Source organism: Cucumis sativus, chromosome 3 (assembly GCF_000004075.3).
Source record: "Cucumis sativus cultivar 9930 chromosome 3, Cucumber_9930_V3, whole genome shotgun sequence".
NCBI classification, from domain to species: domain Eukaryota; kingdom Viridiplantae; phylum Streptophyta; class Magnoliopsida; order Cucurbitales; family Cucurbitaceae; genus Cucumis; species Cucumis sativus.
This window is the reverse complement of record NC_026657.2, coordinates 39123330-39137228: the sequence shown is the minus strand read 5'-3', so window position 1 is coordinate 39137228 and position 13899 is coordinate 39123330. Positions and strand designations below refer to the sequence as shown.

General features: G+C 32.4%; 1 protein-coding gene across 1 annotated transcript; it reads right to left on the bottom strand.

Annotated features, from left to right (window-relative positions):
• Window positions 1-76: 76 nt before the first annotated feature.
• LOC101205410 (kinesin-like protein KIN-4C) lies at window positions 77-9047 on the bottom strand. The gene is made up of 28 exons (XM_004136208.3): window positions 8965-9047; window positions 8653-8816; window positions 8378-8524; window positions 8114-8266; window positions 7766-8010; window positions 7292-7464; window positions 6995-7119; window positions 6614-6650; window positions 6426-6517; window positions 6220-6336; window positions 6022-6135; window positions 5834-5917; window positions 5549-5756; window positions 5276-5376; window positions 4988-5086; window positions 4746-4859; window positions 4269-4385; window positions 4112-4192; window positions 3657-3728; window positions 3489-3579; window positions 3365-3393; window positions 3189-3274; window positions 2932-3000; window positions 2579-2806; window positions 2234-2366; window positions 2010-2063; window positions 1334-1930; window positions 77-721 (listed from the first exon to the last, which is right to left on the bottom strand). The coding sequence occupies exons 2-28, from the start codon at window positions 8785-8787 to the stop codon at window positions 398-400; spliced, it is 3825 nt and encodes a 1274-aa protein (XP_004136256.1). The 5' UTR covers window positions 8788-8816; window positions 8965-9047; the 3' UTR covers window positions 77-397.
• Between the last annotated feature and the right edge of the window lie 4852 nt (window positions 9048-13899).

The following is a 13899-nucleotide window of genomic DNA, read 5'->3' as shown; positions in this document are numbered from 1 at the left end:
CACAATATTTATACTAATATATTATTTTAGGATGCTTCACGTGTCAAAAGTGAAAAAGAAGAATAGAGTAATGATATTTCAAAACTGAAAAAATAGGTCATCAAATTGATTTTTTTACCGAAGGAAAAAATTGCCCATATCATGTGTTCGTTAATATAGTGAACATTCTACAAGAGCTACATCAGAATAATTATAGAAATTCCAAGGGAACAACAAAAAATTCCCAGAAATAGTGAAATTAGTACGTGACAATAAGGCCCTCTCTAAAATACACACACACACATCACCCCACCACCATCATCATCATCAACAACACAAATATTTTTTCAAACTTATCTACGATCCAAACGGCTATTCTTCTCTTCTTTTTTTTTTTTTCCGCCGTTCACAAACCTATTTAACGGTTGCAATTCTCTTTCTCATCCACTCTTTTTGGAACAATAAGTTCATGTCCTTTGTTGCCGCCGATGGAATCTTCGGGGTGATCGGCGTTTCTTTCTCTCAGTAGGTTGTTGCCGCCACCATTAAGGGCAGCGGATCGCATAGCTCGGGGAAGTTTCAACGGGATGTTGACAACCTCATTTGGTTCATTCTCTGTCTTCTCGGTGGCCTCGTGCTTTTCGGGTTCGGAAGACGCTTGTTGTTGTGGGGTCGGAATCAGTTGAATTGTAGATTTTCGCCATTTCTTTCTTTGGTTTGCTTTGTTTGCCTTTGATTTTACCTGTTGGATCACATAAAAAATGGTCAAAAGAAGGGAAGAATTAGAAGGGCCCGAACTAAGAAGTTAAAATTTAGTCCTATCGTCTGATAAAATCTAAAAAAAAAAAAAACTTATTATAATTGAATAAAACTCTCATAAATAGTTCTCTAGTTATTCAAAAGGGGTTTCAAACACTAAATTGTAATTATATACGAGCCGTTAATTTCTAACTTGGACCAAATTTGTAATAAACCAATCCACACCATTTTTACTTATTATGCACAAATAGGGGTGATTATAATAAAACCCAGCCGACTACCAAACAGTCGGTATTTAAAAACGTTTCAAATCGAAAATTTCTAAAAAGTACTTTTTTGACACTTTACTAAATCAACTATAATCGGTTCAGGGTTGATTTTTCAAAAAACTTATTCCGACCGACCGATGATCACCTCTATAGAATAGTGTGTGGTTGTGAGTGAGTATATATATTATGATATTTATATTTTGAAGTGTTAGATATCATGATAGACACAAGTGCGTGTATGTATATGTATATTTCGAAGTGTTGGCATAACTATTGTTGTATGGATGACTATCAAACTTCAATCAATAAGGAGAAAGCAAATGTACCAATGTGTTTCCGATGTCTGATAGAGGCTTTCTCTTTGCACCACCATCTTCAGCAGTAGGAGGAGCATCACTTGGCCTCTCAGCCAATGCATTTTGAAGTAACCGAGCACCATGAGAAACAAGGTCCTGATTTTCCTCATCAGTTTCGTCATTTTCTGTACCATTTCGAACATCCTTGAACAAATCTAGTTGCATTGAAGCGTCCCGATCACTTTTACTGCCTCTGTTTGAACACTTTGATGGTATGCAACCACACGACGAGCCACAAGCACCACCATTCGCTCTGCATTGGCACTTTGATGTCTTGCAGGAAGAAAATTTGCTACAAGTACAACAAACAACGGTAGTAGCCGTAGATTCGTTCTCGCGAAGTATGCCGTCGCCAGAACTCTCCAAGTTAAACTCTGTACTATCTGTGCCATCTGGGACAACCATGCTTACACGACCCTTGGTTTTAGAGGTTTTTTTTCTGTTCAATCTCCGTTTCATGGATCTCTCCCAATCATAATTATCATCATCGCCATCTGAACTATAATTTGCATAATCTGATTCTGAGGTATCCATGTCTGCCGGTATGACGACGGAGTTTCGATGCTCCTACTCACAAATAGCATAGAATTCAATAATAAAAATGGGGGGAAGGTGAAGTTATTTTGGAGAAAGAAAAATCAGTTACCTGTTTTCGTAAATCATAGTTATGCCCTTGAGAATATCTTTTCAAAGCTGAGTTCTGCAATTGAATATTTATGTAAAATTTAGGTTCTCAGTTTAGGAAAAATTATTGATTTTTGAAGCACAGAAAATGATTACAAGTAATGGAATGTGAAAGTAAACGACAAAAGAACAAGGGAATTCTACCAATTGCAAATCTAGGAAAATAAAATAAACTACAAATTTTACCTCATGAATAAGTTCTGCCTTCTGTGCTTCTGATTTTTTTAGCATTCCGCTAAGATTTACTATTTTTTGTTTCAGTTCTCTAATTTCCGAATCCTTCTCTCTTGAAGAAAACTCTTTATCCCATAGCAAACACCTGACGACAAAAAGGAAAACAAAGGGAGACCAGATAAGTACAAAGCTCATATAATTGACATAATTGAAATAATTAAACTATCAAAAGTTCCAGATATAAACAAAAGGAGATTGATTGATATTAGAAAACTGACAATAAGGCATAAGTTAACCCAAACGAACAAAAGTTCCATGAGTTAATGCTTCGCTGTAGACAAAGGATCACTACATTACCTTGAAGAAGATGCTAAATTCATCAAAAAATTCATAATATTCTTTGCATCGGCTAGAGAGCGAACTTGATGCCAACGTCCCCTGCCACCAAGAATGCGTTCACGCTCTTCTGCCTCCGACAAATGTGAGGCCATAGAAACCAGAGAGCTAGATGATGTAGCGAGCATGTTTTCGAGGGCAAAAATTCTTGAATTTCTTGCACCAGGTGACATTGTTCGAGTACAGTCGCTGCCCAGATAATTCAAATATCGATGTATTAAAAATATGCTTATTTGACCAACCAGATATTACAATCAACCTAACTGCCAATTCAAATACATATACGCGTTAAAGTAGAAAACTACTTTATTCACCTTAAATTCGATCCTCTGTTCAGTTCCTCCTCCTTAAGCTTGGCCAATTCTTTGGCCATCTTAGACCTCCTGTAATAGCCAAGAATTTTCATTACTATATTGAGATAATTGATTAGTTAAAATGATTTTGAAATTTTCAAGGATGCCTAGAAAAAAATACTTGGAAGTGTTTTTATAGAAGTGCTTATGGAAAAGGTGTTTCACCTAAAAATAAAATGCTCAAAACTTGTCTCCAACTCACTCAAAAGAAAACTTACTCTTCCATTTGGCGCTCATATTCAGAACGAACTTCGTGCACCCGAACCGTAACTTCAAGCTCATGCTCAATATTCTGCATTAGAGCCTTCAACAGAGAGGAAGATGTATTAATTCACTCGTAACTTCATCTGAGATATCAACATTAAGGCTATTTTGGAATGTATGAAATGAATACCTGAATTCCAGGACCATTTGATCCCCCACCTGCAGATGGAATACAAACTCCAATAGTTAACGCCTAACAGTAGTGAAAAACTAATAAAAAGAAATCTTCCAATGCTATACAACACTCTACTCACTGGAAGTTTCACGTGCTGCCTTTCGAGATTCTAAAAGCTCTTTAAGCCTTTTTGTTGCTGCGGCAGCTTCTTCTGTCTTTCGTTGCAATACCTGTTCGAGCACATGTAGACATCAGAACCATCCAAAATAAATTTATAAGAAAGAGTGCTGATTTATAATCGACTTACCATCTTCTGCCTTTGATTCAAAGCTAAGAGCTTGTGCATCTCATATTCATTTCTCCTACCCTCCTTCTTCAGCTGATCAAACGTGAACAAATATTAATTATAAATAATAATTTCAAAAAGAAAAATGATTTGATAATTGCGATACTAGTTATATTGTTTCTAAAGAATGTGCACTCTTAGTATTCATCCTTAAAATAGAAAATAAATGATTTTAAAACAATGATTCATAGTAAGCTCAATTAGATTTATCAGTATTTTAAACTATGAAAAAAAGAAAATTCTATTAGTTAGTATCTATTTTATAAAAACTTAATCGTTAATATATGCCACATCTGAGATATTAAAGATATAAAGCCACATGGTCCGAAACAAAGCTTTACGAGAATTGGATCACTAATTCCACCAAAAAATACATCAAACACCATATAAATTAAAAAAACGAAGAGAATCAATACCTGGAGAACTTCCTTCTCTCTTGAAGCCTTCCATGATCTAAATTGCTCAGATTCTTGTTTAATCTTGTGTTGAAGTTGAACCTAGTATACAAAATCGTGTTAGAAGTTTAGAAGACTTATAAAAAAAGGTCTTTTAATCGTCAGGATAGAAAAATACCTTTTGGGTCTTAATTCTGTGGATCTCATCCTGTAATCTTTTTGCTGCCTCATCACTCTTTTGCTTCTGTCTCAATAGTTGAGCTTGAGCGTCTTGTTTCTTCTTCAACTCCGAGACCTAAGTTCAAAATATGAGACTACGACATTCGGACTGTTTGATAATTGTTTTCTTTTTCTAAATTAAGCTTACAACAACTACTTCCACGTATGAGTTTTTGGTTTTTTATCTACTTTCTAAAAGTTCAAAATACAAGCCAAAGTTTTGAAAATTAAAAATAAATAAATAAAATAAAAGCTGGTTTTTAAGAATTTTTTGGACTAAGCATTCAAACCTTTAATTCAGAAAGGTGAACGCTATAGTTAAACAATTGTAAGGAAAGGAGTATAAAATTAGAAAAATCTAACAACTAAAAAAGAAATGGTTATCAAGCGGATCTTAGTTATTCGTGGACCAATGTCCTGAAGCAACTAAATGTACCTGAGTCTCCAAGAAATTCAATTTCTGAAGATAATCTTGCTTCAACTTTTGAGCCCCATCATCAGATGTAGAAGATATGTTTGAAAGATTACATCTAAGTTCCTCGATCTCTTTCTGAAAAGAAACAAGATAAAAACTAAATATATATTCATATAAATTTATGTATATACAGGCAACCTTGGATGTATATATGTGTGTGCGTGATAATTGAGCTTGCAGTATATTTAGGAATGAGCAATGACCTGTAAAGCTCTCTTTTCTTGTTCCAATTCATGGACCTTTTTTTCATAATGTTGTTTAATAACAGAGGTATCCGTACCAGCAAACCGTTTCATTTCAGCCTTCAACAGAAGAGAATTTAGGTGCACCAAAAAGGCAAACAATAATATAGAAAATAAAACTTAAATGATACAACTTCGAAAAAAGATCAATCTTATGCAGAGTAGAACAAGACAATAGAGTTGACAGTATAGATGAACGAATTTAAAGAAAACATCATAAATAAAAAACCTAAATGCCCAATAGCATACCTCCTTCTGCTCAAGTTTCTTATCCAATTCTTTTAGCTCCCTATCTAGTCTATCTTGCATTGTCGAATGTTCAAGCTCCTTTTCATGATCTTCAATTCCATCTGCAAAAAACAGCCGGCCCTTTATGCGTTGACATATCAAACTCATACATAACATAATATAGACAACAGTCAGAGAAAGGGGAAGGGAAGGGAAAAAAAAAAGACCAACAATGCTTTGCAAATACAATCCATTAAACCATAATAAAATGTCCCTAAAAATTTGCATGCTCACCTGAAATATCTACAGCTTTGGCCTCATATTCTGATGAATACTCATTTGAACATGGAAATAAGACGTTGCCAGATTGGGGCCTATCATCATCAGACTCCGCAAGATCAGCATATTGACTGTGTTTTGAACTCTTAAAGCTTTGCAATCTCAGTACCTCGCCTTCTAGCTCTTGAATTTTTGAGACATAACTCTTAATCAATTTGCAATCCTAGATGGGAAAAAAGGTTAGAAACAAATGCATTTTTTTAGCAAGCAAATTTAAGAAAGAAAAAGATTGCATCAGACCTTATCGTAGTTGGATTCAATCTCATCTAAAGATTTTCCATTACGCACAGATTCAATTATCATGGCAAATTTGTCTTTTTCAACCTGAATTGTCCAGTAGAATAAAATTATTTATACGATGAGGATAGAGATATCAAACATTAATTGAAATTTGAACAATAAACATAATGTTTTTCAAAAGAGAAAACCTGAGCATCAATAGCACGCTGAGACAGATGGTCACAAGTGACTCGACGTTCTTGAAGTTCCCGCAACAACTCTCCATTGCTTGCTTCAAGCAATGATATTTTGTGCTTTAGAATCTGAACACAAAAGTGATGGTAGTTATACCTCTGTATCATGTTATGTGGCATCACAGAGAGGTAATCACTAATATAAATATAAACCTGTAGCTCTTCATACGGTAAACCTGCATCACCACGATAGAACAGAAGCTCAGCTTGCAACTGCTCAATTTGACTTCGCATTTTCTGTATTTGAGCTCCTACAGGATCTCGGTTGATCTAAAAAAGAAAAATATTAATAGTAATGAAGAAAACTTCTCAAAGAAAACCAATAAATTCTTAGAAAAGATTTTGTAGAAGAAACTTACGACTGCTTTATTTTGAATATTGCGAGCACGATTGGCATATTTCAGCGTATTTAGGGTCTCTTCTGCATTTGAGTCGGCAGGACTCACACAAGCTGTGTGAATGTGGATGATAAACATACTTGTTAAAATATATGTCAAAAGAAACTATCAATTAGTAACAAATTATTCAACTTAATTAAATTGCATACCAATCATCACCGTTCTGCTGTTGCCTCCGAGAGAATCCTGTAAATTCAACTCCCAGTAGTTAGCCTAGTCTGAATGCTTTGTGAAACAAGATATACCACACACTGACTATTAGACTAAAATTTCTGGCATCTTTCTTCAGTAAAGACGAAGTCATTTAACTTCTTATTTACTTTGTAAGACGTGATAAAAAATTGCAGCCAGAGGATCCAATAGCCTAATTGACTATCTGGTCTTATAAGATCTAGAAGCAAATAAAGCACATTGACCAGTCACAAATGAATTGTTTTAATTGCAAACCAACAAAGCCAATTTCTCTGAATTGTGGGAAATACATGCAAAAAAATACAAAGCTCCAAAGCTTGTGGTTGAAAGAGGCATGCCTGTAGCAAACGCGTTAACTTGCTATCACGATAGGGAACATGACATCCTTCTCTTCTTTTCTTCTCATCTCCAAGTGCACTTATGACATTGCCGAGTGCCAAAAGGCCTTTGTTTATATGAACACCTAAAATAAACAATAATCGCAAAAAGATTTCATCGCAAATATATCGTTCTAAGGTCAACTAACAACTAGAAAACAAAAGTTTGATGCAAAAGGCAGATATTAGTCTGTCATGAGGTCGAAATAGAAGCAGGGTAACTCTCTAAATCTCATACAGTAGCATTATCAACAATACCTTCTTTAAAGCGCACGCCATCGGCACCAGTTCGTTTTGCTCTTTCAGAACCAGCAAGATCCACCAAATGGAGCTTTGCACATAGAATATCATCGCATGTATCATCATGAGACGTGCCTTGCCCAAGCTTTTTCTTTTGCTCCATAGTAATAGTAAAGATGGCATGTGATCGACTGAAAATGTAAAAGGACACCATGTTCATATTTTGTAAATGAACTAGAGGAAATATACCAATTGCAACAATTTAATATACAATAGAAACAAAAATTTAACGAATTTCTTTCTGATTGCAAGAGTCCAACAAGAAAATTTGGCTTCTTGTCCAACCAATATGATGTAATTCCAATGTAGGAAAAATAAAACATTCCAACTTTTACATCATAAAAACCATGATAAAGTACAGAAATGGATGGTTCAAATCTAGAAGGTCACTAGACAGACTGTGCGTGTATAGAAATTTCGTCAATGTTATACCTTGACTGACTATTCATGTTGGTACTTCCAGTTGCACGTGCTAATGAACCACGAGACAAGTAAGATGTCATTTCTTCTGTGGTGCGAACTTCGGCCTCAGTGACACCAACAAGCGTAATTCCACCATTAACAGTTTCTCGTATTTGTATTGGAACTCGTGGAGGAGCAAAAGGCTTTGTCCCTTCACCCTTTGTATTAACGCAAGTACTTGCATCAAGCAAATCAAAAACTTCTTCCTTGAATATCTGTCATTGGCATATTCACGAAATATGAATAAATACTAAAAAAAAATATTTCAAACAACAAAGCAAAAACTCAATAGCGCTTCAGCAGTCAGTAGTATGTCACCTCAATAAATGATACTCTGATCAAGAACTCTGTCGATTCCTTCATTGCCTCGACCTTTTTAAATATTTTTTCCATGACTTTAGGTATTACTCCATCATTGGTTCCTTCGCCGCTATAATTTGTCCCCATTGTGTAGGTCTTTCCAGACCCCGTCTGTAAAAATGGCAAGCACTAAAACCGTCATACAAGCAGCAAAATAGCCATAAAAAGTCAAAGTATAAACAATTGAAGAAATAAAAATACAAAAAGGTAAAATCGTTTGACCTGTCCATAAGCAAGAACAGTAGCATTATAACCCTGAAATAATGCCTCCACCAATGGAGCAACACAGTCGTCGTATAATCCATAAGATGGCGATCCAGCACTACCATACACATTATCGTAAGTGAATATATGCGATCCAATTTGAACCTGTCAGTAGGCCCATTCAAAATTAACTCAGACAATGCAATTGCACAAACATAAAACAGAAGAAAAAAAAATCATCCATAATAACTCCATCACAATCAACCTATTGGCAAAAATAAAAGAACCAACACCTGAGGCTCGCCAGGCACAACCGTAATACAATCCGTACATCCAACCATTAGCTCCGGTGTAATCAAAGGTCTAATATTAACAGCAACGCGAACGCATTGCGAAGAATCTGAACTCTTCCCATCTAAGTTTTCCATTGGCAAGCCTACAAAAACCTAAAATCAACCTATTCCAGACAAGAACAAAAGAAAATCAAATCACCAATAGATCAACATAAAACGATCTACAGATTTTGCAAGAACTCTCCAGATTTCTTAATCACATTTCATAATCAAATCTGATAATATTAAAACCGAAATGTGATTCGAAATTACCTGAAAGAAGATCGAGAAATGAAGCCGAAGAGATGGGGGGGGGGGGGGAGCGCTGTGTGGGAAGAAATTCAAATTCGTAATGACAAAACAACGAGAAGAAAGCTGTTTGGGGATATTTTAAATGGGAAATTTGCAAATTTGGCCGATTTTATTAATTAAAATGAATAGGGAATTGGCGCCCAGGTCCGGATTCAAATGACGAAGTCATGTGCTTGTCACGTGATGGAAAACGGCTTTCTTTCTTTTTCCCCTCTCTTTCTCTCCCTCTCTTTTTAAGACAAATTTGGGAAATACAATTGATGGCCAAAAGAACACTCAAAATAGAACGGAACGGGAGAGGTATGGATGGATCTAATCCTCCTAAAACGGGTCACATGCAACTCTCGTGACCTTGTGGACTTCCTCTTCCAAAATGATTTTGTAATTATCCATTTATCCAAAATATTAAATCAATATATTCCATATAAAATTTCATAACCGGTAACATTGATAAAAGGTTAATCAACGTCTATGATAGATATATTCTTTCGTATCAAGATATTTTTAGCAAATTTTGTCATTTATAGGGACGGAAGTGAATTTTGTACATTGACTTCTCTCCTCCTCGTGGACATTTCTCAATTTTAACTAACTTTGTCTAAAGTATTGGGTAAAAAAATATATTTTCTACCCGCTTTATGTATCCCAAGATAAAATAGCCTATAGTTTTACAAATGTCAACTTTTCACTACAAAATTGGATAATTCTATCATTTTCTTTGTAATTCAGAGAGAAGCAACTTTAATGTGCAAAGAAATACCCTTGACTTCTCAAACTTTTAATAAATCTAAATTTTATCATTAAATTAACGTCAAATTTAGTTCAATGATGAACATTGAAAAGATAGAAATGTTTAGGAAATCTCAAGTGTCATATGATACCATTAGATGCACGATGAATTAGTTTGTAGAGCTCAAATTCATCGATTAAAAAAAACTTTATCAAAACCAAACATATAAGAAAAAATCTAGTAAATAAACATTAGAGATTGTGATATTGAACTTTAGATTGGTAGAGTTAGTGATTGTTGCTCAAACTCCAAATATAATACCAACATTTTACAATTAATTATAATCAACAACTGTATATGATAATACTATCTACGATCTTTTGATACTATTTGAAATATTTTTTTACCATATTGCATACGCATACAAATTATTATGACTTACATGCTATCGACAAATTTAGTGTAGGCTTTGGAAACTCGAGCTACCACTCAACTTTATGTTATATTATGGAAAGAATTGGTCTAGTGGTAAATTAGTCTTTAAATCTCTTTTAAATTTAAATTCATTACAGTTATTTATATATTTTTTCAGATTATTTTTACGAGTTGTGTCAACTAAATTTTTCTGAATCTATTACCGATAATAAGTTAACTTCTCGTACATTCGATGGAGTTCATTTGATTGTAGCTTAGTGTTTCCATTATCCTTCATCCCATCCTGGAAACTATATAGTATGGGAAATTGAAAATTGTCTCAACTATGAAGAAAGAAATACCAAAGGAAAAGGAATGATAGTGATAGCGAAGGAAAGACAACGGTAATGCTGAATATATTTGTTATTATTATTTTGTAACTTGAAGGAGAGAGAGAGAGAAGAAATGTATATAGATTATTTTATTTTTAAAAAAAATTGGGATTCAAACGGTAATAAGGCGGTGGGCCAATGGGACCCACGCGGGTTTGGTTTCAAATTGAACGGGCGGGTGATTGAATCAAACTTCAAGTGTTCAAAGTAAACCCACTTAACATCATATTATTTCTTTTGTGAAAAAGATCAAAATAATTTTTCTTCTTTATGAAATTTGGTGATAGCGTGTTGAGTAGTTTTTCATGGTAATTAACTTTTAACTATAAATATTTTTTGGTATATGACAGATGAAATAAAATTACGAATAAAAACTCTTTCAAAAATATCTAACGAAACGTATAAGTATTTAAATTTTAAACTGATTTTTAATAAAGTGTTTAAAAGGAATTGTATTTTTGATAAACATTTTTTTCATGATCAATTTAAACGCGATTTTTAGAGTGATTTTCATATAGCCATATTAAATATATATATATATATATATATATATATTTTAATTTTAGTTTTCACTTGCTTAGGGCTCGTTTGGCAATGTTCGTGTTCTATGTTTCTTGTTTCATGTTCCTTCTTTTTAAAAAAAATAAATAAATAGAAACAAAAAATATGTTTGATAATTGTTTATTGTTTCTTGATTTTTTTAGATTTGTTTTTTACTTTATTAACATTTTATTCAATTAAATATCAAACAAAAATATATGTCATCCATTAAACATTAAAAAAAAACTATCAAACTAGATTGGAAAATCTTTTTGTAATCTTATGGAGACCAAGATGAAGATTGGGATCTCAAGAACAGAGTTGACGAGAGGAAGACAAAAACCCACGACGAAGAGGATGACTGAAACCCACAACAAAAAGGAAGACAAAAATTCACGGCTAAAACACAAATCTGACAAAAATCCACGACAAAAACACAATTCACACGAAGAGAAAAAGAAAAACTCACATCCAATTAAGAGAAAGGTATCGTGTAGATGAAGACGATGAGAGACGAAGAGGAAGACAATGAATACGATGAGAGGAAGAGAGGAAGAAGAAGATGATGCTTATTTGGGGAAGACAATGATGGTAAGAGGAATAAAAAGAAAACCACGTGGAGAGTAGTTATTTGGGTAAGAAGATGGAAGTAAGACGAATAAAAAGAAAATTGCGAGAGGAAAATGGAAAATGAAAATGAAATGGAAAAGGCATTGAAAAAAAGGAAAAGGAAACACAATAAAAAAGAGTTGAGAAAAAAGAAAAGAACATCAATACAAATAATTTTAGAAAAAAAAAAAGGAAAGTAATAAAAATAATTAGAAGAAAAAATAAATCAATATAAATAATTGAAAAACGAAAACGAGATAAATTACTTTTTTTTCCAATGATTTCTTATAAAATGAAAAATGTTTATACTTTTTTTTAGAATGAAAAACAATAAAGTTTACTAAACACTTTTGTATCTTAAAAAATGAAAACAGAAACAGGAAACGAGAACGTTACCAAACGAACTCATTTTTAAATTTATTACTTTTGCAAATTTAAAAGATGTTGTTACATGAACACTGTTATCATAATTTTTTTTGCTATATTTGCAAAAGTGCCATTTACGTTTGTGCCCTTGATTAATAAAGAGAGATGGTTTTAAACCATGGTTGAAAATATTTACAAATATAATAAAATTTTATTTTTGATAAGTCAAAACTATATTTAAATATTATTTTATTTTTACTCTCTATATTATTTAATTTGATACATAAACTTTAAACTTTGTTTTTATAATTGTCAAAATTAGTATAGCTTGACTGACATACAAAAATGCCTACGAGTGCGAGGTATACAGTTCAAATTATATTATCCATTATATATATATATATATATATATATATATATATATATATATATATATATATATATATATTATCACTAAAGTTCTAAAAATTGACAATTTTATTAATCACTTGATCCATGTGAACTATGTATACAGTTAACGGTAGAAATTTAAGTATATGGTATCTTGGGTTGATGATATATATCTTAATTAAATTATGTTCAAGTCAACCCAATGTAAAATATTGTCATGGTAAAGTGTTAGACTTTAGTTTGAATTAATAATTGTAGTCTCAAATTACTATTCAAACAAAATTTTGAAGGTACAAATTAACTTGCTTTTCGTCAATGTTCAATTGTAAAGGTCGTTTAGGTTGGGTGTTTTGTGACTATTTGAGGCGTGTTCGTCTTGTTGACTTTAAGTTCGTCAAAAGATGTAATGAGATCAAGATACTTGAAAGTCTTTCATGCTACATTCTTTCTTAATATCCGTTTTGATTATTGTGGAGTCTGACTGTTTAGAGGCTGTCAACCTTTTGTCTGATATCCCTTTGAATCTCACTGAAGTATCATTTTTCATCCACGAAGCAAAGCTCATGCACAAATCTTGGTTGATGTCTCATTTCGTCATGCTCGAAGGTGGAATAATGTTCTCGCTCATTCTTTTGATTCAAACGATGCAACTTCTATTATTTTTTCTCTGTACCTTTTGTATGATTCAAATCTTTGACTTCTTAAGATATAATTCTTCCGTGGATTTGCTGTTTTTCTTTTAAAAAAATTAATTTGTTGTATAGAAAGTTTTAGAGACTAAACAATTGTTTGTTTTCAAGAAAGAAACAAAATCATTACTTTAATAAAAACGTAACAACAAAGTTTATATTTTGTCCACAAAGTTATTGAATTGCATCTTTAGAATAAAGAATAATTTTGGTGGCAATTTCAAATAACATATGGAGAATAAAACATACTTAAGTTTTACTCCAAGAAAAGAAAAAGAATTATTTTTTTAATCTTGTGAGTTCCTAAAAAAACTCAAATGAGTATTTTCTTATAAATATATTTAAAAAAATCTAGAAAGATATATTTGAATTAGAATTCTAGAAGTTAATTTGTTTGATTTTTGAAAAATAATTATATGATATTTAAAATAAAAAGAAATAGTTTTTGTATAGAAAACTATTCTTCTAATTTATAATGTGATATAGTTATTTAAAATAATATTATAAAATTATGTGCAAGAGATCATTTAAATAGGTTTTAAAAAGTAAACTAAAAATGATACCTTTTGAACCCTCGGTCAAATGAGTCTATTTTATAAAGATGAGATTTTAAAAAAAGTTATAGAAAAATGGAAAATTGAAAAAAAAAAAAAAAAAGCACATTTTTTGTTTTTTATTTTACATATAGCATGTTTTCTTAAAAATCAAATGTACTCATTTTTTAAAAACTTGTACAACTCTGTTTTAGGATCGAGATTTTTCTAAT

Bases quoted from the DNA above. Each gene is read 5' to 3' on its own strand.
- LOC101205410 (XM_004136208.3), bottom strand. From the start codon at position 8,787: ATGGAAAACTTAGATGGGAAGAGTTCAGATTCTTCGCAATGCGTTCGC. The intron at 7,465-7,765 runs GTATAACATTGA...TTACATTTTCAG, and splicing joins AACATGAATAGTCAGTCAAG to TCGATCACATGCCATCTTTA. The intron at 1,931-2,009 runs GTAACTGATTTT...ATTTGTGAGTAG, and splicing joins ACTATGATTTACGAAAACAG to GAGCATCGAAACTCCGTCGT.